This window comes from Plasmodium brasilianum, chromosome 7 (assembly GCF_023973825.1).
Source record: "Plasmodium brasilianum strain Bolivian I chromosome 7, whole genome shotgun sequence".
Lineage (NCBI taxonomy): Eukaryota > Apicomplexa > Aconoidasida > Haemosporida > Plasmodiidae > Plasmodium > Plasmodium brasilianum.
This window is the reverse complement of record NC_090120.1, coordinates 1,812,501-1,838,961: the sequence shown is the minus strand read 5'-3', so window position 1 is coordinate 1,838,961 and position 26,461 is coordinate 1,812,501. Positions and strand designations below refer to the sequence as shown.

Sequence of the window (26,461 nt, the reverse complement as noted above, 5' to 3'; positions counted from 1 at the left end):
ATTTTGTAATTTTCTCTTTTTATAATTTTCTTCATTTTTTTAATTTTCTTCCTATTTTTATTTTATTATTTTTTTATATTCTCATTTTATAATTTTCACATTTTATAATTTTCACATTTTATAATTTTCACATTTTATAATTTTCGCATTTTATAATTTTCACATTTTTAATTAATTTTTTTTTTATTTTTTAATTAAAATAGTTTACCTTTTGCTTATACATATATATATATATATATATATATATATTCCCCTTCAAAATTCTTACATTTTTCCAAAGAGATATAAAGTAAATACATAAAAAATAGAGTTATAATAGAACACGCAGATAATAATAATACATGTAATAAAAATAATTTTATGAGGGCCGTCCGATAGTGCGAAAGGATAAAGCGATAAAGCAATAAAACGGTAAAAGCAAGTCCCTCTCGTAAGTGCCCCATATATATATTATATGCACGTAAGCGTGTTCAAGAAGTTGAGGGCTTATCGTGCACGTGTATGTGCATGTGTATGGATATAGGCATGAGCCCGTACGTATATATATACGCCCATACTCATATATATTTACATACATGTTGTAAATGCTCACCCGTGGAAGCTTATGCTCATGAGAAATCGCGTGCAGGTGGCAAGGAGGAAGAAGGTACCACTTGAATACGTACCCCATTAGCAATAAAAAATAATAATAATAAAATAAAATAAAATAGAATAACATAGAATAAAGTAGATATAGTAGATGAATTAACAAAATAGGTGGAGTTTATATAGTAGATATAGTAGACAGAATAGAATAGAACAATACACCCATTTTTATGGCCATTTGAAAATCGTGTAATATATGAGAATCTGGGGAGAATTGCACATACTTGCTTATAGACGCATTGAGAAAAACCCAGCGCATTCTAACCTAGTTCGAACTTTTCCACTCGTGCGCGCTAAGTGGCACTAGGCACACGCCGTAGTTATAGAGATATACGCCTATACATATGTACACATATTTATACACACATATATTAATATATATTTATCTATTTTCATTTATTTTCCCTACTCCATTGGTGCTCATTTTCGAACAGTTACATGAACACCTATAGTAATACATACCTCCCCACAGCAGCATATACAGCAAAGCGAGCAGGTCCTCCCAGGAGTACCCCGTCTTTCTGCGTACGGTGCCTTTTTCCTGTGATAAGTATATTCATCGCTTGGCTAATCGTTCACGTAGAAGCGGAACGAAGAAGCGAAACGTAGAAGCGAAACGTAGAAGCGGAACGCTGAAGCGAAACGAAGAAGCGAAACGTAGAAGCGGAACGTTGAAGCGGAACGAAGAAGCGAAAGGTTGAGGCGAAAAAAGGAATAAACTTTTAGCACGTATTATCGAAGCGCGTAGCTGAACACACACGATGGAGGAGAAGATTGAAAAGGATCTGCTAACCATATTTACTCAAAGCGTATCAAACAATTTTGAAGAGATAAAATGTAGTGAGGGGAAAATAGCTGCGTTATATAACGACAGTAATAAAGAGAATTACATAAAGATTCTCCTAAAATTCATTGTATATCCATATAATGAAAAGAATGAAAAGAAGAACTATTATGATAATTATTTAAATAAAAATGTTAAGACAAGTATATTAATAAGCATAAAAAATTATATTAAAAAAAGTGTTCATAGTAGTTTAGACAATGTTGAATTAAGTTCAGATATATGTATATTTATAAAACATATATGTATGCATATGTTATTAGATATAACAAATGAAGATATAACAACTTTACAGAAATATTTATTTGAAATATTAACGCACTTATTTAAGTATAACATTTGCGATGATTATGATTATCTTTTATTTTACATTATATTATTATACCTTAATGATTATAATTATGTTCATTTAATAAATATATTTGATAGCGATGAAAAGAAGAATAATGCGGATGCGATTAAAATTGTAGAGTGTGTTATGTTGTATATAAGGAATAAAGATATATTAAAAAATATTAATCAGGATAATTTTTTTTTAGAATATAACAAGTTTATTTCCAATATTGACAGCATAAAAATGATCATTAATAATAGAAACAATTCTTTAAATGATGATATACTTAACTATATTAATAACACTAAAAAGATTTACAAGTCGAATGATGTGTATAATGTATTCCTGCTTAATGATTTCCACTTGTACAATATGGACGAGGCTAATGGGGTTGGCAATAGTGGTATAGGTGGGAATACTATGATAGGGGGTAATGCTATGATGAGTGGTAGTAACGTAATTGGTGGAAGCATGATGAACAACAACCTGATGGGAAACAACTTAACTGGGGGAAGTTTGATCGACTCGACCGGGTACTCGTCCCCCGGCCGAGTTAACGAGAAAGGTACTTTACACGGTAACATGAACAACAGCGAAAGTTTGGGAGGGTTCAATTTCATAGGAAAGGGAAGCATTATAAAAGACTACAACAATAATGTGAAACTAATCCCAGTGTCGAAGTGCAGTTCGATTTTTAAAAATTTGAATGTAATTCATTTTGAAAAGAAATACACAGCATTAAAAATAGTTCGAAAAATTTTAAAAAAATATAAAGACAATGATTATATTTCTAAGTATGATTTGAAAATTATTCTAACACATATAGAGTACCCTTTAACGCTGTATTTTATATACTTATATAACAAATTTATGGAATATACAAATTTTATAAATTATAAACTAAACACTACGAACAACTCGTTTTCATCAAATAGTTCAGATGAAAAACAAGTGAATGAAGAAATTAACATGTGCTTCCATACAATGAATCAAGTAGTTTTAAACATTTACGTGCTCTTAAAAATATTTTACAATATTAATATTATAGATTTACCTGAGTATTATGAAGATAATTTTGATATATTTTTTACTATTTTTTATCATTTCTTATTATATGATAATAATGATATTTTGAAAAATTATTTTAATCATATTAACTTGTTGACAAGTATGAAAACAACAAGTAATGTTGTTATGGCATCAACATCTACCAGTAACTACATTACAAATAAACCCAATTTTTTTTTAACGAATGATGATAAGAAGAACGGGTTTACTCATTTATCACATGAGAATCTTAACAAACTAAAAATCAATTTTGAACAAAATATTCTGAAATGTAAAATTAAAATAATAGATATAATAAAAGTTGTTTCGGAAAATTATCAAGATGAATCAAAAACATATATCGTTAAGTTAATCTATTCCTTGTTACAAATTTTGTACAAAGAGAGTGAAAAAAATTTATTATGCCATAATTATAATTGTTTATCATCAACAATTAAGTTAATACATCATATGAATTTAGAAAAAAATGATTTGAATCCATATAAAGACAAACAGTTTTTAGAAAAGATTATCGAACGTGTTTTACACCATATAAGATTAAAACGGATAGATATAGATGAGATTATTGAAGCCGATCTTGATTATTTTAGAAATGATCTAAACAATGTTAATGCATTTTCAATTCGTTCAACAGCTACACATTTTTTGAAAACACTTTGCATGAACTACTTTGATATATGCTTTCCCATCTTGGAATTTCGTATCTTGTCCAAGGATTCACTTATTACATTGACCTCTCCTTGTGCCGTAACTACTAGCGGTGTAAATAACATTACAAGTAGTGGTGTAAACAGTACTAGTGGTGTTAGTAGTAGTACGGTGATAGGGAAGGAAGACCCGTACTACGAAGCGTGCAACATGGAATATAAGACGCAGCTTATTACGTGCCTGAATCAGACGAATTTAGCAAAAAATTTTTATGAACATAACATAAGGAATGTGTTAAAAGAGTTCATCGTATCATTTCAAATGAAATTTAGAAATCTAAATACACTTTGTTACAATATTAATGATTACAATTTTGTAAATCCGCATATGAACACACTAAGTAATAAATGTGTTTGGGTTGTTAATGAACAGTTATTTAATACAAAAAATACTATATATCTTTTATCTATGCTAAAATTCTTATTAAATAATAGAAGTATTATATGTACAGCACATGATGATGCATTAAGTATATTCCCTTTTTTACATTTTTTACTATATAACGAAAAGGCAATGATTTACAATTATGCTTGTTTGTGCATAAACCGTATGTTGAACCAGCAGTTGAACCCAGAATTAATGAATGTAATATATAGTAGTAGTATCCCGGATATATTAAACCGTCTTTTATTCTTGTTAAAATTACATGTACATAATAAATTATTAAATGAATATGTGTTAATAACGATTATGAGGATATTTCTAATTTATTCAGAGAGACTAACAAATGTGTATGTCACAGTGCTATTAATCATAGATAATATAATCAAATTAATTATAAATGATTCTCATAATCCTTTATTTAATCATTACCTCTTTGAATTATTAACAATAATTATATCCTTAATATATAAATCGCAAATAGTTAGTAGTATAAACCAAGTAGAAGAAATTATCATAACGACCTTTTCTCAAATTTTACAAATATATATACATGACTTTATTCCATATATTTTTCAAATCCTTTCAATTATTATTGACAATACGAATACAATACAAAAAGTGCATATAAAAATTTTAAATAATTTATATGAAACAGATTTATGGAGAAGTACCATTGGAAATGCAAATGGAATTATATGTGTTTTAAAGAGTTATTTTAAAAAATATAATGTATTTCAAGATATAATTAAAAATAATATGCAGCAGTTGTTTAATATATATCACTATTGCTTATCCAATAAAAGACTGTCAACAGACTCGTTTCAAATCATCCTAATTATCTTTACGTATTTACCTGTTGAAACTTATCAGTCTTTCTTAAAACCATTATTCGTTTTGCTATTCACTTTTTTACAACAATACAAAAATGATATCATCAAAATTAAGGTAATCCATTCTATTTCCGTGTTGATCCTCAAGACAGACGTTAGTATATTCATTAACACGGTTGAGCAGATACAAAGCGGTAAAAAAAAAAAAAAAAAAAAGAGAAAATTTTTTTTTTTTTTTCTTTTTTTTTGTGCATACGAGATTGGTTGCTGGGGGTCTACTACTTATATGCGCGTCTATCTACTATGTACACATCCCTAGCAGTTAAATTCGTTTTATATGTCTTTATGCATTTCGCAGTGCTCTGCCTTCCGTCTTTCATGTATTTTGTGTATGTTTGCACCTTTATATATGCATTTTTACGTCTCTATTTTTTTTATTTTCCTCCCCCCCCCTTCCTCACACAGGCCTCATATTCAATGTACTGAAGAGCCTGTACATGCCGATCCTCGACAAGCTTATAAATGTAAATGAGAAAATCATAATCTTCATAGCACTCACAAAACTGATAAGCAACGAAAAGATAAGGAATGAATCCTTTGTGGTTGATATTCTCAATCTACTAAACAAAAACATAACAAATAATGAACTCGTTTTGAAAAAAGCGAAGACTCACCATCTTGATGTTGAAAAGGATGAAATGGACAAAAATTTTGAAGTTACTTACGTGAAGCTGCAAATGATAAACAATGATAACATCAACGACACGGTAATGGGGAAAGTGTCTAATAGATATATACTGGGCGTGCTTACATTTCTTTAATCGTGTACTTGATTTTGCAATTAGTCTCGCGTTGTGCGCAGCGTCCATCAGTGATAGTGTGTTCCCCCTTGTATCACATCCGATTATATTTCGCTGTGTTTCGCAGTGTTCCGCAGTGTTACATTATATTATATTTCAGCTTGTTTATTTTTCAGTTCGTTTATTTGATTTTTCATTATTTGAGTTGCTCATTATTTGAATTGCTCATTATTTGAGTGTTCATTATTTGAATGTTCATTATTTGAATTGCTCATTATTTGAGTTGCTCATTATTTGAATGTTCATTATTTGAATTGCTCATTATTTGATTGTTCGTTATTTTAGTTTTTGTTTTTATTTTTTATTTTTTTTTTCACCTTGCCTGTTCAGGTTTTGCGGGACATAAATATCAATATGGAACTGAAGCAGAATTTGTACAATCCAATTTTTATGCAAATTTGTCACAACAACTCTTTCAACAGCATTCTTCAGCTGTTCAACAGTTGAGGGAGTAACCGCCACCACTCCTGCGTGTATCAGGAAATATATAAATGGGTATGTGTTTGTGCATGTGTTTGTGCAAGTGCTTGTGCATATGTTTGTACATGTGTTTATGCATGTATTTATGCATATGTACGTTCATGTGTATTTGTATGTGTATGTGTAACACTTCCTCATGGGGATACCCTTTTTTTTCTTTTTTCACCCCTCCCCCCTTCATTACGATCATACGTATTTACTCTTTGCTTAAAACATTATTCATATTGCTCTATATCATGCGCGTTTTTACCATATTTTTCGAAAAAAATAAAGTAAAACAAAATGAAATAAAATAGAATAATAAAATGAAATAAAGTAGAATAATAAAATGAAATAAAGTAGAATAATAAAATGAAATAAAGTAGAATAATAAAATGAAATAAAGTAGAATAATAAAATGAAATAAAGTAGAATAATAAAATGAAATAAAAACAAAGCAGAACGAAACGATACTCAGCGGCGAAGGAACAAAGCAATAGCTACATATAGTGTGCATACATCAATGCATACATACGTACGTACCGTATACTTATATATGCGCAGTATACTATACAACAAGCATGTACAAACCATCATTCCGTGTATTCTCCACAACTGTACTAACTTGTTATTTAAAGAGAAGCAATTAATATTGTACTGTCAAGCATAATGCTAACTCTTTTTTTTTTTTTTTTTTTTTTATTCACAAAGGTGTGAATATGAACGGTATTTCACCGAGAAGCTATATACAATTTGGAATAATAAAAAAAAAAAAAAAAAAAAATTCGAATACTATACAAAATGCGCAAAATAATAGAAATTTGCTACATAAAAGAAAGTAAAACAAAATATGACGAAATATAACGAAGCAAAACTAAATATAAACAAAACTTGTTGGGAGGACGACTAATCTTCGGAAGGTATGACTAACACATGCTGTAACTCATAGCATGCTCGCTCTTTTCTCTCACCTCCGGAGGAGCATGTATGATGAGAATGTTGTTTACGAATCTAATTAACAACGCATTTAAAGAAAAAAATGAAAAAAAGTTAAAACAGTTATATACTTTTATTCTTAAGAAAAAAGAGAGTACTCATATAAGTGAGGACGACGTTGTTTATCATATTTCATCTATCTCATCCAACTTGAACAAACTAGAATGTACCTTTCGGTGGGTTAGCAGTTTTCATATGTACTCCACACCCAGGAGTAACCGAGGAACTAGTAGTCATTCCTCTATACAGGAGAGTTATAATGGCAATGAGGATATATCAATGGAAATACTTCCTAATACTGCTGCAGAGAAGTGCACATTACGTAGAAGTAAACTTGTTCGTGCCACAGATAGTGTTCGAAGCACAGATGAGTGTAGTAAGAGGGATGACCAAGTCCTTCTCAGCTTACACAAATTCGTATTCATCAGTAAAGTGCAGTTGAATGCCTTTTTCTCTGCGTACTTAAAACATATATTTCTTAAAAAAAAAAGTAATAACATAAACATAAAGAATTGGGCTTATCTGCTAAACTCTTTATGCTTAATGAATTATGAGGAACATGGAAAAAACTGTAAATACATTTTTGAAAAGATTATAAAGGAGGTCATACTAAAACAGCAGGAGTACATAAACTTTGCAAAAGAAGAAAATATATACATATCATCCCAAAAAAAGGATAATTCTTGTTTCACTCCACAGGCAAATATAAACAGCCAAACGATAGTAGAACTTCTAACAGTGACAAACAAACATATAGAAAAATTAGTAAAATGGAATATAAATATCCTTTTATTTAATCTGTTTTGCCTCAGTACAATCAACTATTTGCTTTGTTCTACTATTTTCACCATAGGAAACGAAATAATCAAAGCTTCGATAACATACACTCCTATTAACAAAAAGAGCAAATGTGAAATTAGCATACAAACGAATATGCCAATTAACACAAATAGAGAGCATATGAACAAGTTAATAATTTTTTATGATCATATATGCCTGGATGTACACAATTTTGTAAGCATAACTCTCTTTTTGACAACATATAAACAATTTTACAACTCCTTCAGCTATACAATAGACATATCTTACAATAAAAACAAAAATGAAAGGAAAAGGTGTAAACACAATTACATTATATCGGAGATACAGAAAACACTCATACGAATATACTTTTGCATTTTTCAAATTCCAAATTTGGTTGAAGAAAAAATAAGGTATGGCCCATTTGTTAATGAACATAAAGTAAAAACGTCAAAAATAAATTTTGACAAAATGGGCTTTACATATACAAGAGAAGGGTGCAAAAATAGAAACACAGAGTATCCTAATGGTAGATGCAAGAGTATGATGAGAGATACGCAAGTAACACATGCTAGTCATGTTAGGCACGTTGATCGCGTTGACCACGTTGACTACATCAAGTACCTCGATGCTGACTACAACTACGGAGCTTTCTTCTACACCCAGTTGCTTTATCCCCCCCACTTTCCAAGCAATAATTGTGCAACTACAAAGATATGGAGCTTCTTTTACAAAGAAGCACAAAGCGCTTTTAAGGAAGAAGAAGGGGGTCTAATTATGAATCGTATTATTTTTCAAAATAGCATAATGTTAATTAAATTTTTAAACATGATTACCTCTTTGTCAGAGCCTACAGATATGCACTATTTAAATTATTTCAATAAATGTATTTACAACCATATTTATTTTTTTAAATTTTTAATACAGTTAGAAAAGGAATGTACACATTATTCACATGTTCAGGCAATATATGTGTACATACATTTTTTTAAATTTATTTTAAATTTTTACATTTCTATCGTATGTACTAATAATTTTACATACCTCCTTTCATCGTTCTGTTATTACTACGAGGGGAACCAAACACATGAGCAAAAGAAAGATATACTTAACGTAGTAAGTATTATAAATCGAGAAATTGGTAGGAGGGTATACGCAGCGCTATGCTCATCAGCACACAGCCGCATCCAAAGTGAAGTAACTAGGGAAAGTAGTAGCGTCCTCTTTGCTGGAAGTAATAGCATCCTCTTTGCTGGAAGCAGCAATAACTGTGCAACATCCATGATACGGATGAGCATCAACGGAAGGCATCTTTGCAATATGTGCAATATGTACACGAAGTTAAATATATATGAAATAAATTTCATCAGTAGTGTTATAAAGTACATCTATGAGTATTTACCTAAACTGAACAGTCAAGACGTTACTGCGTTTGTAAGCTTCCTTAGCAAAGCACATTATGAAAATAAAGAAATCCTTCAACATGTTATGCACTACATAAAAAAATATATAGACAGGTATTCCTTTTGTGAAATCCACCTAATAATTAGGAGTTACTATATATTAAATGCTTTATCTGAAGAAAGTATACACCACATTCTTTCTCATTTACTAACTCGTGTGTTACACATCAACCATATTACTGTACTTAATGGAGGAGGTATACGTCAGAGGTGTATAAGCGACAGAGTAAAATATAACAATACCGACAAGCAAGTAGCATACATGTTAGATAAGTTTACAAAAATGGCAAATAGACTAGTTATGAAGAGTGAAAAACGTTATTTTTATAATCCACAGGAGGAGGAGATAACACAAGACACAGAGTTCAGTAAGATCCTCATCATTAAGGAAAAGAAATTTTATGCATCTCTTAACAAACACATAAGTAATAACACTTTTCAAAGTAAAAAGTATGTACAAGCTATGGTAAACATTTTGAGTATCTTTTCCAAAGTAAAAATTAAAAAAAAAAATTTGATTTTATTATGTGATGCTATTTATATATTCATAGTACGGCATGAACAATACAACAAGCTGTTAAACATACATGACTGGGTCAGCTTGATTTTAAGTTACTGCAGAGTGAAATACAATTCTGTGTATTTATATAAGTCTGTTCAGTTACTGTATAACAAAATGATGCATGTTTACAAAACGGACAAACAACTTAGTAAGAAAGATAAATCGCTACTCTTATCTTTATGCTATGATTTAAAAAAATGCAAGATAGAAAATTACTCGCTACTACTTACATTTCTTGCTGATAAAAAAAAAAAAAAAAATTAAAAGGAATAACCTACTACTACCCGCGTTTATCGTCACGTACTCGAAGTATGATTACATGAGGTGGGCTGCCAGACCGGGGGAACGTCAAGCTGCGGAGTACATCCCGCTTCATTTGTTATACCATTTGTTTTGCCATGTTCAGCCTATTTTTTATGCCATTTTTGGCTCATTTTTTATGCCATTTTTGGCTCATTTTTTGGCCTTTTCTAGCCCATTTTTTGGCCATTTCTAGCCCATTTTTTGGCCATTTTCCCCCTATTGTTTACTTTTGTTTTTTTGCATATTCGTTTAACCGCACCCTATTGCTTGTTTTCAGTTAATTCATCCTGTGCTTTAAGGAGAAAAAAAAAATAAAATAAACAAATAAACGAACGAACAAACGAACGAACAAACGAACGAACAAACGAACGAACAAACGAACGAACAAACGAACCTATGCACGCCTTTTCTCCATGCGCGGAAGTACGGCGCAAAACTACATAAATCGTAAGCATATAAAAAAAAAAAAAAATTATTTCGCAAAAATAATATAATATTATTTCTATTTTTGTTTTCTCTAAAATGATGAATTCTCTGCCTTTTAACTTTAAAGAGGTAATTTTTTAGCTCTTTTATGGCCCTTTTTTTTTTTTTTTTTTTTTTTTTTCTTTTTTTTTTTTCTCTTTTGTTTTTTTCCCCTTTTCGAATGAGCTTACGCGTTCCGCCCCTTCGTCCCTTGTGTGTTAGTGGTTGAATGAACAGATAAACGCAAGGAGCGGAAAAAAGAAGCTTAAGCGATAAAACACACAAACTAAAAAACGTATAAACGGCGAAAGAAGCATACGCTATAGAACACACAAACGGAAAAACGTTTAAGCGGCATACCGCATAAGTAGCATACCGCATAAACGGCGTACCACATAAGCCGCAAGCCGCCTAAGTGACGTACCATCTCCCGAGCGGATCTTATGCGTACCCCGCCGAAATATGCAGTCCTCCTCCTTCTAGTGCTCTGCTCGGCAATCCTACGCGTGAACGTGGCTTACAGAACTGGACATTTACATGGAAATCTGGTTGTTCAAAAGGCAAGTAGAGGATGGAAGAGCCCCTTCATTCTTTGCAAAAATGGGGTATATGATAAGCTGAAGAATAATATAAAAGAGAAGTATGCACTACACGGATCATTGAATGATTATATTTATAAATTGTTAATAAAGAAATTTAAGAAAGTAAAACAAAAAAGAAGTATGAACGTATATAAAACCCTCAAGTCAGCAAAAAGCTCGTATAATGTTGACTTATTATTTTCTTGTAATTTTTCTATAAGTGAAATAAAGCAAAAATTAGTAGAATACACATACGAATTGAAACTAGTTGATGCCGATAATTTTAAAATAGTATACTTAGGAAAAAGACGCTTAGTCAGACCTATTAAAAAGCAGATGGAAGCATACTACTTATTATTTTCCTTTGAGATATACCCATCAATGATTAAGGAAGTATCAAACAAGTTCAAGTTACAGGACCATGTTCTCAGGTATGCCCCGTTTTGCATCCTAGTGCAGCGGTATTGTGCACCTCTCCCCCAGTTTAGTGTATATATGCGTGTTCATACATGCCGCCACTTATAGACGTCATTTCGATTTTTTTTCACAAGTTCACTCGCATCATTTCTTCATTTCATCATTTATTTACTTCCCGTTTTCTGTTCCCAGATTTATTATCATAAAAAATGAAGAAAAAAGTAGGACACTTGAATTTTCGGAGAACGACATAGTGAAAGATAGTCTGTCCAAAATTGAACAAAATTTTTTTAAGAAATCGACCAAGATACTTCCAGCGTAATGTTTCTTCATAGTGGTTGACAAGTCTTTGTTCCCTTTTCATAAGATGGTAAACTAACCCCTCCCACTAGTTTGTATATAAAGGGGACGGCGCAAATATATGCCCTTTTATCCCATACGTAGTCATTCGTCGGTCACTTGGCCACTCGGTCATTAGACCATTAAACCATTATACCATTCGGCCATTCAATCATTCGTTTATTTTATCATCAGCATATTCTAGTTTTTTATTTTTTTTGTAGTTTCTCCCCTTGCTATTTTTTTTGTTAATTTCTTCTTCAATTTTTTTTTTTATTTCTGTGTGTCCTTGCGTTGTTTCACTAAGGATGCATGTATGTAACATGTATATTGGTATATAAGTATATTCGTATATATATATGTGCGTATATATACGTGTATATATATATGCATACATATGTATAAAGGCTTGGCTTGCACAACACACACATGTATGTAATAACGTGTCGGAGCTTCTCACCGATGGCAATAATTACTAACAAAAGAATGAATTTAACTAGCTCTTTAAGATTGTTTACTAAGTTAAAAATTGTCCAACGAGAAATTTTATTCTTATTCCCCTTCTCTCCCAATTCAGTGTGCTCTTCTTTTAACAAACGAAAAAAAAAAAAAAAAAAAAAAAAAAAAAAAAATTAAATGGATTTTTACCTGACCAGTCAGGATATTCAAATTAAAAAAAAATTAAATGGAAAGGAATTCTTATTCTCTTCATTTCTGCTGCTTAACTATTAACTACTAATCCTGTTTTGCTTTTGTACATTGTTCACACTGGGGTATGTATATTTTCCAGTTTTTTTTAAAAAATGTAAAGCAAAAAATATATATATGTATTATGTATGTATATTGTGTACCTCCCCCTCTTCATGCCAGTATGCTAATCTTATAAACAAGGCACACAATGTGTTATGCATCAAATAATTAAATTAATCAAATTCTCAATGAATGAACATGAAAATAGTTCTTCAGAATATCTTCTCTGAAAGAGTGTATATTGGAGGGAGTACATTTGTTCTCGCGATTAAAAAAGGCAGTGTTTTTGTGTGTGTGTATGTGTATATCCTGTGAGCATATGCTATATATGTGTACATTACGCGAGCACAATTAGCGAACGATGGCAAATATTTTGCCGTATGTAGTCATATCCGTTAAGGTAGCTGTTTTGCTAACTTGCATTCATTTAAAAGAAGAACATCAACAACTTTTCGGAAATTTATATTTTTACTTCTTCCTTTATGTCCTTTCTTTTCTCTTATATGCCATCTCATCCTTATGCGACCCGTACGTAAAAAAAGAAAAAAGAAGAAAAAAAAAAAAAAAAAAAAAAAAAAAATATCACTCCCATTATCAAATGTACATGCAACGTATGCAGTAAAAATACGCGTCATTATACGTAGACTCTTCACACACAAATTTATAATACTTAGTTACACACACATATATACAGGTATAATTTTTTTCTTTTTTTTCGAAGCGGCTATGTTACAAGGTGCCCTTCGACGTATTTAAAAAACATAACAGTAAATAAATTCAAAAAGAATATTAAAGAGAATCTAAAGGATAGCAAACCATATGTAAATCACTTCAACGAGTACACTACTGATGGAGGGGACATTCAATTTTTTGACGATATGTCTGTCAGCTCCTCCGACTGCTCATCCTGCTATTCTTGCTCCTCCTCAACATGCAGTACGAACGGTTAGTAAAAGGAAGTATATAACTGTAGCCTCTTTCATGTAATAACTATTCCTGTTTGGTATATAGGGAACGTATTTATTTTTTTATTTTTTTTTTTAATTTTTTTTTTTTAATTTTTTTTTTTTTAATTTTTATTTCTTCTTCGTGCGTCCTCCCACTCCACCGCTGTAACGATGCGGTGCTTCACTACTGCACTGATGTACTGTTACATTGCTTACATTCTTCATTTCTTCACTACTGTGTTATCTCCTCAGATCCGGTTCAGCCAAACGAACTGGACAGCTTGACCATTTTTCATTACCCCCATGAAGACACAGTTTTGACTGAGAAGGGCGTGAACAAAACGTTGAAAAGGGGACAACGGCGAAATGACTCGCAAAAATTGAAACATGCAAAATCTCAATTAACTTACAAAAACTGTATGATCAGTTCAGGTCAAAACGGTGGACAGGCAGGCAAATCTAATTCTAGCAGAATTGTCGAATTTTATGAAGGAGGAGTTATAAAAAAAAAAAAAAAAAAAAAAAGGACAAGCAACAACTTACCCAAAGAAGTATAAGTAGTAGTGATGGCATTCATAAAAAGGGAGTAAAAACACCCAATAGTTGTAACAACAAAACTGAAAAACCGTACAATATATATAAAAATGTTCGTTCGCTTAAACGTCTACATAATTATGTGCGCACGTTTGGAAAATTGCACCACGTTTCGAAATGGGCAAAGCACACTTCTCCCTTTCAAAATATACAACTGAGACGGAAAAAAAATGTTAAATACAAATACAAGTTATTATCATCCTTATATGAAATGCATTACACTAGATGTTCTTCTGTTAATGCATATACAAGTGCAACTGAAAAACTGGTCGACTGGGAGAAAGCAAAGTTATCAACTTGCTATCCAACGGATCTACATATAATTAATAAAAATAATATTATTTTTTCAAAGGACATCAAAACAAGGAGTAGAAACACCTTCCGTTTGTCGAACAACAAATTCTATCAGTATAACACCCCCCTGTCGTATTGCTCCGCGTGTGATGTGCTGCAGGTAAGACTAGGCACCTACATACAAACATACACACACGCGTACATGCGTAAGTGCATACTTGCATATATATATACCTACATATATACCTACATATATACCTACATATATACCTACACATATACCTACATATATAACTACATATATACCTACATATATACCTACATATATATCCTACATATATACCTACATATATATCTACATATATACCTACATATATATCTACATATATACCTACATATATATATGTTATGCTTCAAAGTAACACATCCACTGGGACGCATCTACGGCGAATTTTCGCTTGCACCGAACGGTTCTCCACCTGACTTGTTCATATATGTCAACTGCTTCCTATTTTGTTCGCATTCATTTATATCCCCCCCTTTTGTAGCTTCTTCGAAGCAAACACTGCAAGGTTTGCCAAAGATGTGTTAGGACGTTCGACCACCACTGCCCTTGGATTAACAATTGTGTAGCTGAGAACAATAGATGCTTTTTCCTCTTATTTTTATATATTGAAGAAGGAACCATTTTTTTTTCCTTGAAATATATTTCCAACGTCGTTTACAATATGCTCTATTATGATAATTGGTTAGCTTGGAAATGATGAGAAAAAATAAAGAGCACGAAAAAGTAGACAACAGAAAAAAGAAGTTCGATTTCCTCAATCATTAACTGTGGAAGGGTTTCCTTCGATTATTCAATCGCTCGTTTAAATAAATATTCGTTTAACTGCTCTTTCGTTCACTTCTTCCCTTTTTTTTTTTTTTTTTTTCTTAAGGTACTTCTTTTGCTGGCTCTTGATGCTTTTGCTCACCTTATCCTTTTTCTTTTTCATGATTCTGTCCCTAGGAATCTACCACAGCTACCTGTGTTTAGTAAGCAAACAGATAGAGAGCAAAATTAGAACAGCAGCTATGAACCAACATTACTTCGGTCAAATGCCATTTGTGGATTTACACTCCCCTTTGTTATAAACTGCATTCATTTGGATTATTTGACCCGTTTTATCTATTATATATACTGTATCTATTTAATTTATTACATATATCATACCTATATAATCTATTATATATACCACATTTATTTTTTTTTTTTTTTTTTTTTTTTTTTTTTTCCCCTTCTCCCTGTTCGCAGATTAATGAAACAACATGGGAAAATGGGTCACCCGGGAAAATACCCTACTTGAAAAATTTTTCAAAAAAATATAATAGTCCATTTTTTTTAAGTTACAGTAAAAATGTATTAGTTTACTTTTGTTACTTCCCTTTGCCTCTTTTATTCCTTCAAAAATTGCGCGATTCTCTGCTGTCATATTTTATGCGCAAAGAAATTGTAGTATTTGGAAAGCGGGGCGAAATCCTCTGGAAGAGCAGTACGAAAAGGAAAGAAAGAAATAGATGCAAATAAATAAAAATAAATGAATAAGAACACGCGAATAAAAACGAATGAGAAGAAACAAATGAGAAGAAACAAATGAGAAGAAACAAATGAGAAGAAACAAATGAGAAGAAACAAATGAGAAGAAACAAATGAGTAGAAACAAATGAGTAGAAACGAATGAGTAGAAATGAAAAAAAAAAAAAAAAAGAAACGGAAAAGTGGCTACAGTACTATCCACCAGCATGTTATCTCGTGCATACTTTACACTGAGTATATTTTTACACACATATATTTTGAACATTTTACCATTTTAGGGAAGAAGCTAACTTATCGCAGCTCGAACATTCTCTTCAAAACGCTTGAGGTATACCCCTCTTTAGCAAATTAACATCCTCTCAATTGTTTGTAGGGGCACGCTGCTGGCTTTTGGCCTTAATGAACACCTACATAATACCTGCCTGTATAAGTGCATACGTCAACTAACAACACACAAACAAGCATATATATATATATATACATATATACATATACATATAATATACAAATATTTACGCACATTTATGTTTATATGAATGCACATACCTCCGTTCTCCCGCCCTCCACAGACGTTTTCGCTATTTACCATAAACTTATCCATTGAAAAAAAAAAAAAAAATCACAGCAACAGCTAGCTATTATTTCATTACAACGAAATACATGAACAGAAAGATTAGATCATTGAGTAAACTCTTTTTTGAGCCAAAATGTAAATTTTGTTTTTCCTATATAACCTATTTAACTCCCACCCAACGGAAATTACTAATGGAACTTGCACAGAGAAATATTACCATGCCATGTGATGATAGTAATAAAGCTTTTTTAAAAATTATAAAAATACATGAAAAATCAAAAGAGATGAAATCATTGTGTGAGGACCTAGATCTGTATAAAGAACTTGTCCAGGAGAGCAAAAATGGGATGGAAAAAGGTGTGCAGTCAAAAGACACAGGGGCGAAGAAGAAGGATGAGGAACAGAAAAATAAAATCGAACTTATGAACGACGAACTTGAGGAGAAGGAGGAGGATAATAACGATGATAACTATGACGATGATGATGATGATATAAAAGAGCTCAAACGCAACCTGTGGAATGTGCAGGGTACCCTAGTGCAGCAGATTGTCGAGTTTTACAAATCCTTTGTCAATGATAACCATCACCTGGACACGGATGAAGTGAAGATGGAGGTGAGTCCGCCCTCGAAAATAAGTACACACAAACGTGCAAACATATACATAAATGTATACATAGAAAACGTGCATACATATTCGTGTGTGCGCAAATACGTTAATAAATACATACATACGCGCGCGCACGTGCCCTCCAGGGCACACTGCTTGGATGCACTCTTCCCTTATAGATAACCCCGGGGGTAGGGGGGCAAGAAGCCCTGCTATTCAGTAAGAAATTATTTACCATGTACGAAAATTTTTGTAAAAAAAAAAATTATGAATATGAGGTGAAAAACCGAATAACAGACGACATGACCAAGGGTGGTAATAAAAACATTGTTGTACATATTCGAGGAAAAGATGTGTATGAAAATTTTGCTCAAGAAATAGGTATACACAGAGTTCAACGAGTACCAATAAACAGCAAAAAGATACAAACGTCCACATCCATAGTATTAATATTTGATGAAAAAAGAATAAAAGATAAGCTACAAAAAAAAATTAATTTTTCAAAAACAGATCTCCTTATTGAAACAAAAAGATCAGGAGGAGCAGGTGGACAAAGTGTAAATAAAAACGAAACGTGTGTTAAAATTGTTCACAAACCCACAAACATAACTGTTGAAGTACAGAAAACTAGTAGTCAGATACAAAATAAAAGTATTGCCATTGAGCTTTTGAGGAGTAAACTATATAATTTTTATTATGAACAAGAGAAAATAATTTATTTAAAGGATAAAAAAAATCAAAAATTGAGTGGAAATAGAAGTGAAAAAATAAGGACATATAACTTTATACATGATGTTGTTATAGATCATGTAGCAAATGTTCAATATTCCGACATACATAAATTTTTTAAAGGTGATCATTTAATTCAGTTAATTAATAAAAAAAAGAAAATTTTTTACCAAAATATTGTTGACGAGACCTTAATGTATATTCTCTCCCGTGCGGGGAAGTAATTTTTTTTTTTTTTTTTTTTTTTTTTCTTTTTTTTTCCACAATCCGCTAACTGTTAAAGCGTATTGTAATCGGCTATTTGAAGTTGGAACATCTGATACACTGCACTTGTATGTGAATTGCACATACTGCTCACATTTCTTAATAGCTTATACCCCTTTTTTAAATAATTTTAAATCTTTTCACTTATGAAATTTTATAATTCCTCTTTTTCTTCCCTTGCAACAATTGTGGGAAAAACAACTAGTTTGTTTTATCATCATTCCTTCCGTATTTCTTTTTTTTTTTTTTTATTTCGAAAAGAACATTCTAGTGTAGTACAATTCGTAAAGTAGGGGAAAGGAGTTCCATTCCTTACGCACATGAAAACGTTAAAGCTATCGCATAACGAAATAAATATAAAAATGAATGACAAAAATGAATGACAAAGATTATCCTATTTCGTTAAGTATGTCAATATGTATACGCGTTTACTACATCAAGGTAATGGCTGTTAAGGCAGCCATTTTTTAATTTGGCAAAGTGTTGAATATTATATAAGTGAAGAGGGATATCAAGTTTACCATGTACTATAAGTACAAGAAGTAACAAAATAAATGAATAAAAAAAAAAAAAAAAAAAAAAGAATAACCCGCTAACATAATAATGCATGATTTCCATATAAACCACTAATAAGATTGCCTCATTGGGCGAAAAATGATTTTTTTACGTATTTATGAGAATTTGTAAGTTAATAGAGAAGGGTGCATGATGATATGAGTAACTGTCAGACGTCATAAGGTGCAATGTAAAAGAGTTAACTATAAAAAGAGCACAATTTAAGCATACTATTCAAAATGGTGGTAGGTGTTTATACACATATATATTTATGCACATGTATGTACATGTATAAATGTGTACACGTGTGTACTAATGTATACATAAGTATGCAAATGTGTAATGAACGTAATATCCACATAAAGTCAAATAAATTATAAAAGTGAAAAGGGGCTTCGTTTAGTTTTTACTGTAACAATGGGCATCATCTTATTTTACTGCTTCTCCTTATTCCTTTGTGCCACTAGAAATATTTCGTGTACAGGAAGCTTAGATATTGTACCTTTGTAAACGTTAATACATGCATAACAATTCATACGTAAAATTGAGCACTTAATAAATGATATAGGTGTATATGTACCAATAATGGCATGCGTAATATTAACACGTTGTGTGTAAGAGTGAGGCATAATAGATACGTTTACAAGAATACATGTATACATGTGTAAGTGTACACATGTACACCTGTGCGTAGGTGTATATATGTATGTGCATCCCCCTAACCTCTTCAAAAGCAAATGGATTTTTTATTACCAATTTTTATTCTACTTTTTATTTATATTTTATCTATTTTCTTATCTATTTTCTTATCTATTTTCTTATCTATTTTCTTATCTATTTTCTTATCTATTTTTTTATCTATTTTTTTATCTATTTTTTTATATATTTTTTTACCTATTTTTTTATCTATTTCTTATCTATTTCTTATCTATTTCTTATCTATTTCTTATTTTTTATTTATTCATTTTTTTTTTTTATCTATTTCTTATTATTTTTTATTTATTCATTTTTTTTATTTATTTTTATTATTTTTTTTTTTTTATACTCGGAAAAAACCTGAACAGTTCAGAATATACGCAACATGTTAAGGCGAACTTAAAAATTTTTTTAGCTCGTCAATTTTTCATATTTTCATGTATTCAATTTTAGCTTAATTGCTCCTCTTTTTTGAGAAAGTCATCAGAAGTCATCAAAACTTATTAAAATAATCCGATTAAATTTTAGCAACTTGTAAATTGTGCCAACCATATGTATAAATGACAACGTTAACATTTTTGCATAACTTAGTTAACTGTTTTTTCACGCTCCCCCCCCCAAAAAAAAAGGTGGCACATATATTATGAACATTATTTTTAATATTTTTTTTTTTTTTTCCCCCATCCATACAAGAGAGTATTTAAAAATATTATAATAATATTACAGGTTGACCCAACTCCAGAAAGGGAAAGAAAAGTAGGTAAATTAGTCTGATAATAGGAATATACATGCATACGTGCACGCACACGAGCACATATACACTGTACAATCGCGGAAGTATCCCCAAGAAGCTAACAAAATTAGGAGTAGTATTCCTTTTCCTCGACTTCCCCTTCCTCACTCCAGTTAGGTACCTCAACACATATATAGATGGACACTAAAGCAAGAGAATATGCGCAGGAGGTCATAAAGTTCATTAGAAAGAGTGGAAGTAGCTTTTTGGCCTGTAAAAATTTAAGAGATAAATTAATAAATAATGGTTTAATACCCATAAGTGAAGGAGAAAAATGGAATTTACAAAAAAATGAAGGTTATGTATTAAGCAAGGAGAACAGGAATATTTGTAGTTTTTTTATTGGTAAAAATTTTAATATAGAAAATGGGTCCATATTAATATCAATTGGACATATCGATTCTTGTGCTTTAAAAATTTCACCTAATAATAATATAGTAAAAAGTAAAATAAATCAAATAAATGTTGAATGCTATGGATCAGGTTTATGGAATACATGGTTTGATAGAGGCTTAGGATTGTCCGGTCAAGTAGTTTTTAAAAAGGACAATAAATTAATTGAACGATTAATACAAATAAACAAATCGTTATTCTTTTTGCCAAGTTTAGCTATACATTTACAACATAGAACAAGATTTGAATTTACTGTTAAGATAAATTATGAAACTCATTTGAAACCTATACTATCTACAGTTTTGTATGACCAGTTAATAAAAAAAAGGAAAGGAATAACAAAGAAGAGCTCGGACGAAAACGAATTACAAAAACGCCAAGAAGGGATAAGCACACAGGGGGAAGGAACAACACAAGATCATCTAGAACAAGAGCAGAAAGAAAACGTAAACTCTTCTCCCCTGTTATACATTTTAGCAAAGGAATTAAATTGTAATGAAGAAGATATATTAGATTTCGAGCTGTGCCTAATGGATGCACAGGAGCCATGTTTTACCGGAGTTTATGAAGAGTTCATAGAAGGGGCTCGGTTTGACAACCTTGTCGGCTCCTTTTGCGTGTTTGAGGCTTTTATCGAGTTGGTGAAAAATGTAAGAAGTCGTGATGTAAGTGATAGTGGCAGTGGCAGTGGTGAGCAGGACAAATGCAGCTATGATAACAACCTATATATATGTATCGGGTATGACCACGAGGAAATCGGTTCCCTGAGTGAAATAGGGGCTCAGTCATATTTTACCAAAAACTTTATTGAAAGAATTATAACATCGATTTTTATGAACGACATCAGCAATGGTAATACAAGTGTGGATGAAATTTATGGCAATCTAGTGAACAGATCTTTTATATTAAATGTTGATATGGCACATTGTAGTCATCCTAATTATCCAGAAACTGTACAGACTAACCATCATTTATATTTTCATGAAGGAATCGCTATCAAATATAACACAAATAAAAATTACGTTACTGCACCATATTATGCATGTTTAATTAAAAGAACATTTGAATTGTTTGCTAATGAATATAAGCAAACAATAAAGTATCAAAATTTTATGGTTAAAAATGATACACCATGTGGTAGTACAGTAGGTTCAATGGTCGCTTCAAATTTATCTATGCCTGGTATAGACATCGGTATTCCTCAGTTAGCCATGCATTCAATAAGAGAAATAGCAGCTGTCCATGATATTTATTACTTAATAAAAGGCACTTTGGCTTTCTACACATACTACAATCGGGTACTATCATCCTGCGTAGGGGATACTTAAAGATGGGGGAACTCCTCCCACAGAGAAAGCGATATACCTATTTTCAATTTTCCCTCCGGAGCGCCTATCCAATGAAGGAAGCATAAACAGAGGTGCATGTATGTATATAGACACATGCATGTGTATGTATATATACGTATGTGTATGTGTAAGCATATCAATTCCCCGTTTGCGTATATGTTTAGCCCCATATGGCTGTTTTACCCTCGCCCTCCTCTCCCTCTCCTCCTTTACACAAGTACCATTTTTTCTTTTCATTTTTTTTACGTTCATGTGTTCATCTGCCCATCTATGCGCAGTTATGTATAAACGAGGCATATAAAGCGAACTTTAGACGAAAACAGAACTTGCGTAGTGAACATTCATATGGGGTTTTTCCTTTTTTTTTTTTTTTTTCCACCCTATTTTATTTTGTTTATCTCCATTTTATTATATTTTATTTTACTTATCTTTATTTTATTTTATTTTTTTTCCATTTTATTATATTATATTTTATTTTATCTTTATTTTATTTTTTTTTTTTTTTTTAAATGGCTTAAAATTCTTGCCTGTTCATAAAAAAATACTTGCATAAAAACAGATATCACCTCATTAGCTCGCAGCAGATTAAGCATTTACAATTTTTCGTATAAAATATAATATGGGACGGTTTTTAAATAATTTGCCATTTACCCCCTTATGAGGATCTCCTTATTAAGTAACAATGATGTTTTAAATAAATCGTATTAAATTGGAAATGTGGGCGCTTATGTACATGTATTTACATATATGTCTACATGTGCGCATGTAAATTTATTTCCCATAAAAGTAATATTTGAAAAAAAAAAGAAAGAACAATGTATGAAAAATGCATAATAAAAAGTACGAAAAATGCATAATAAAAAGTACGAAAAATGCATAATAAAAAGTATAAAAAATGCATAATAAAAGGTATGAAAAATGCATAATAAAAAGTATAAAAAATGCATAATAAAAGGTATGAAAAATGCATAATAAAAAGTATAGAAAATGCATAATAAGAAGTATAAAAAATGCATAATAAAAGGTATGAAAAATGCATAATAAAAAGTATAGAAAATGCATAATAAAAAGTATAAAAAATGCATAATAAAAAGCATAAATAGCCAAGCTATTTATTTGGGTGAAAAAATCTTGTTCAAACGTGGTACTTCCACTCGATGAGGGGTACACCCGTATCCCACCACCCCCATTGTATATACTGTGTGTGCGCAAAATTTATGTACAGGAAAAAGTATATATACATTCCCACACGTAAACTTTTTCCACTTCTCATTTCTTCACTCCTTCACTGGCCACTCTCGGCTAATTCCTTCGAAAATGTTAAAGCCGCAATTTTCGAGTTTCCTAAAAATGGAGGGGAAAAAAAAGAAAAAAAAAAAAAAATCAAAACAAAGCAAAAACGAAATGTGCCCAATAAGTAGCCCAAGACAGGGTAAAAACCCCACTTCATATGCACATATACACGTATATACAAATAAACACATGTGTATTATATACATATTTTTATATATGCATGCACATGGAGGGAGCCTGCCCCTCGAGCTCATTTGTTCCAACCTCTATCCTGCTCCTTTTCCTCGTCATATATCACAACTAAAATATTTCCCCCAGGTACTTTAACTAAGTGAAGCCCCCCTTTCAATTTGGCACATGTAGCAACGTCGAATGTGCACCCTTCAAAATCTAAATCTTTTTCAATGTTTATAAACTGATACTTGGTTCCCCCCAGCCATACACCATCGGGTGCATAACCCTCCTTAAATACTGTTAATAAAGTTTGTCCTTCATTGATAGTCTTCTTACTCTTGTTACCATTCTTCGAGCAAAAAAATTAAGGAAATGGGTGTATCGACGCGAGTAGTAACACAAATGAATGTAAAAGCAAACAGAATTGTTAGTACCATTCGAGTAAATAAATTCCACAAGCACAAGGAGTTCACGCAAAACAGCCCTGCACCATGTGATACTCAAGTGGTACAAGATTACACACTTTATATATATATATATATATATATATATATGTATATATATATGTATATATATTTATATATTTATTTATTTATTATGTGCATTTTTTTTTTTTTTTTTTCGCTTCTTACTTCGTCTTCTACTTCTATCTCATAGTCCTCCTTATAAAAGAGCGTCCACTTATCAAAGTTGGGATCGTTCTCATCGGCTTGGGCAACACAAGCATACACTACTCCGTCCTCCTCCTAAAAATTTGTAAAAAAGAAGAAGAGTACAAAAATGTATGTACGTTAATAATATAGTGTTTTCCCTCCTCCATTTTTTACTTTTCTATTATTTTTTTTTCCTTAAATAATGAAGTAAAAACAAAGTAAGATGGGAAAGCAGACCAGTACACGTACGGCGGTAAATAAATAAATATATATATATATATATGTACGTAAATTTTTATGTGCATGTGCATGTGTGTGTAGGGGTGTATGCCACCATGTCAAAGTAAGACGAATGGGTAAAGAAAAAAAGAAGAAAATAAATGTAAATGTTAATATATTTTTTTTTTTTGTGCGTCTCTTTATACCGAAGCTAATCCTGCTGCTGATACTTGATTAGTCGATAAAAGTCTGTCATTCAAGTAACTATCCCAAGAATATTCCTCTTCCATTATTTATTTTATTTTAATTTTTTTTTTTGAACAATAAATGCACACGGATAGTGCTAATTTTTTAAAAAAAGGAAAAGAAAAGAAGACTAGCGAGGTGAATACGTAACGATGCGAATAAGTAATGATGCGAGTACGTAATGATGCGAGTACGTAACGATACAAGTACGAAACGAAAGAAAGGAAGCAATACAAAAAAAAAGAGAGTGATAAGTTGAACCACGAAAAATGCCTAACAAGCAAACAAAGCAAACGACGCAAAGTTGAGAGGAAAAAAAAAAAAAAAAAAAAAAAATTAAAACTTAAAAAAAACAAAGCAACTTTAGCGATTGTACGACTTTAAAAAAAAAAAAAAAAAAATTGTCAGTAATGAAGGTAAATACACCTGATGTATAAAAGTTTATATGTATGTATAAGGGTGTTTTAGTATGTATATATGTATGCGTTTATAATGTATATGTATATGTGTTTGTAATGTATATATATTTATGCGTTCGTATTGTATTTATCATTCATTTATCATGTATTTATGTACGTGTTTACTTATGAGTTTATGTGTTCATGTACACCTACACATTTTTGAATACATTCGTGTTAAATGCAAAAGCTTTTATTTGAAATGATTTAAAAACTTAAGTGATCATGTTTTTTAAGAAAACAAAAAGTTGGCTAGCAATTTAAATGTAACATATGTGCACTTAAATGTTTACACGTGTATAAATCATACATGTGGGTACATATACAATTATGCATATATATATTGCACATATATATTGTACATATATAATTTTTTTTTTTTTTTTTTTTTTTAAAAAACCCAAAAATGAGAGCTCAAAATTAGAGGGAAAATTAAGATGCAGAAACCAAAAAGCAAAAAACAAAAACAAAAAATTAAAAAACAAAAAAAATAAAAAATAAAAAAATAAAAAACAAAAAAAAAATAAAAAAATATAAAAAAAAATAAAAAAAAAGCAATAGAACAACGAAACAACGAAACAATAAAGCATTAAATCATTAAATCATTAAATCATAAAAACAATGAAACTAAAAGCTGAAATCGTAAAGATCAGCACAAAATGTGGACGTAATTGCCGAAAAATAATAACAAAATTAATTTAATCTGTTTTGTTTTTTATTGTTTTGTACTGTTTGTATTGTTAGTACTGTATTGTTTTTACGCATTTTATTATTTTCTTTATACTGCTTTATATTGCTATATTTTTTTCAATTTTTTTTGTTTCCCTTTAAATGTGTGCTTGAGTGAAATTCATAGCTCATTAAAAAAAAAAGAATGAGCAAAATAAAGAACAAACGAAAGAGCAAAATAAAGAACAAAATAGCAAAAAACTTTTTGTAGTGTAACAATATAACAAATGACAAGGATCAGATAACTTTGTAAAAAATCGTTTCAAACCATCAGGGAGAAACAGAAGAATCAAAAGAATAAAATGGAACTACACAATTGGGAAAATATTTCATGCAACAAACAGCTTGCATTTTTTCTCTTGCACATTCCTTTAACCCTTTTTTTTTTTTTTTTTAGTTTACATGCAGTTATGAAATTTATGCATAAATATTTAAGTGTAAAATATGTATGTATATATTATATATACGTATGTATATACGTAATATATTTGTGCTAATATATACTAAT

At 30.9% G+C, this 26,461-nt stretch overlaps 7 protein-coding genes across 7 annotated transcripts; 6 read left to right on the top strand and 1 right to left on the bottom strand.

The window, feature by feature from the left end:
- Positions 1-1,406: 1,406 nt before the first annotated feature.
- On the top strand, positions 1,407-6,120 carry MKS88_002114 (importin alpha re-exporter; the record flags this gene model as incomplete). Its single annotated transcript, XM_067215096.1, has 3 exons — positions 1,407-5,007; positions 5,279-5,580; positions 6,004-6,120. 3 exons carry the CDS (start codon positions 1,407-1,409, stop codon positions 6,118-6,120), a joined length of 4,020 nt encoding a protein of 1,339 aa, XP_067074408.1.
- A 999-nt stretch (positions 6,121-7,119) lies between these two features.
- MKS88_002113 (uncharacterized protein) lies at positions 7,120-10,218 on the top strand (the record flags this gene model as incomplete). Its single annotated transcript, XM_067215095.1, has 1 exon — positions 7,120-10,218. The coding sequence occupies one exon, from the start codon at positions 7,120-7,122 to the stop codon at positions 10,216-10,218; it is 3,099 nt and encodes a 1,032-aa protein (XP_067074407.1).
- A 947-nt stretch (positions 10,219-11,165) lies between these two features.
- Positions 11,166-14,313, top strand: MKS88_002112 (30S ribosomal protein S6; the record flags this gene model as incomplete). Its single annotated transcript, XM_067215094.1, has 4 exons — positions 11,166-11,734; positions 11,913-12,038; positions 13,531-13,754; positions 14,009-14,313. The coding sequence occupies 4 exons, from the start codon at positions 11,166-11,168 to the stop codon at positions 14,311-14,313; spliced, it is 1,224 nt and encodes a 407-aa protein (XP_067074406.1).
- A 248-nt stretch (positions 14,314-14,561) lies between these two features.
- MKS88_002111 (palmitoyltransferase DHHC6) lies at positions 14,562-16,855 on the top strand (the record flags this gene model as incomplete). The annotated part of the gene is made up of 6 exons (XM_067215093.1): positions 14,562-14,804; positions 15,193-15,392; positions 15,583-15,751; positions 15,939-16,176; positions 16,499-16,548; positions 16,790-16,855. The coding sequence occupies 6 exons, from the start codon at positions 14,562-14,564 to the stop codon at positions 16,853-16,855; spliced, it is 966 nt and encodes a 321-aa protein (XP_067074405.1).
- A 130-nt stretch (positions 16,856-16,985) lies between these two features.
- MKS88_002110 (peptide release factor) lies at positions 16,986-18,355 on the top strand (the record flags this gene model as incomplete). The annotated part of the gene is made up of 2 exons (XM_067215092.1): positions 16,986-17,408; positions 17,582-18,355. The coding sequence occupies 2 exons, from the start codon at positions 16,986-16,988 to the stop codon at positions 18,353-18,355; spliced, it is 1,197 nt and encodes a 398-aa protein (XP_067074404.1).
- A 2,221-nt stretch (positions 18,356-20,576) lies between these two features.
- Positions 20,577-22,160, top strand: MKS88_002109 (M18 aspartyl aminopeptidase; the record flags this gene model as incomplete). Its single annotated transcript, XM_067215091.1, has 1 exon — positions 20,577-22,160. One exon carries the CDS (start codon positions 20,577-20,579, stop codon positions 22,158-22,160), a length of 1,584 nt encoding a protein of 527 aa, XP_067074403.1.
- A 1,306-nt stretch (positions 22,161-23,466) lies between these two features.
- Positions 23,467-24,810, bottom strand: MKS88_002108 (profilin; the record flags this gene model as incomplete). Its single annotated transcript, XM_067215090.1, has 4 exons — positions 23,467-23,525; positions 23,739-23,997; positions 24,281-24,394; positions 24,727-24,810. The coding sequence occupies 4 exons, from the start codon at positions 24,808-24,810 to the stop codon at positions 23,467-23,469; spliced, it is 516 nt and encodes a 171-aa protein (XP_067074402.1).
- Between the last annotated feature and the right edge of the window lie 1,651 nt (positions 24,811-26,461).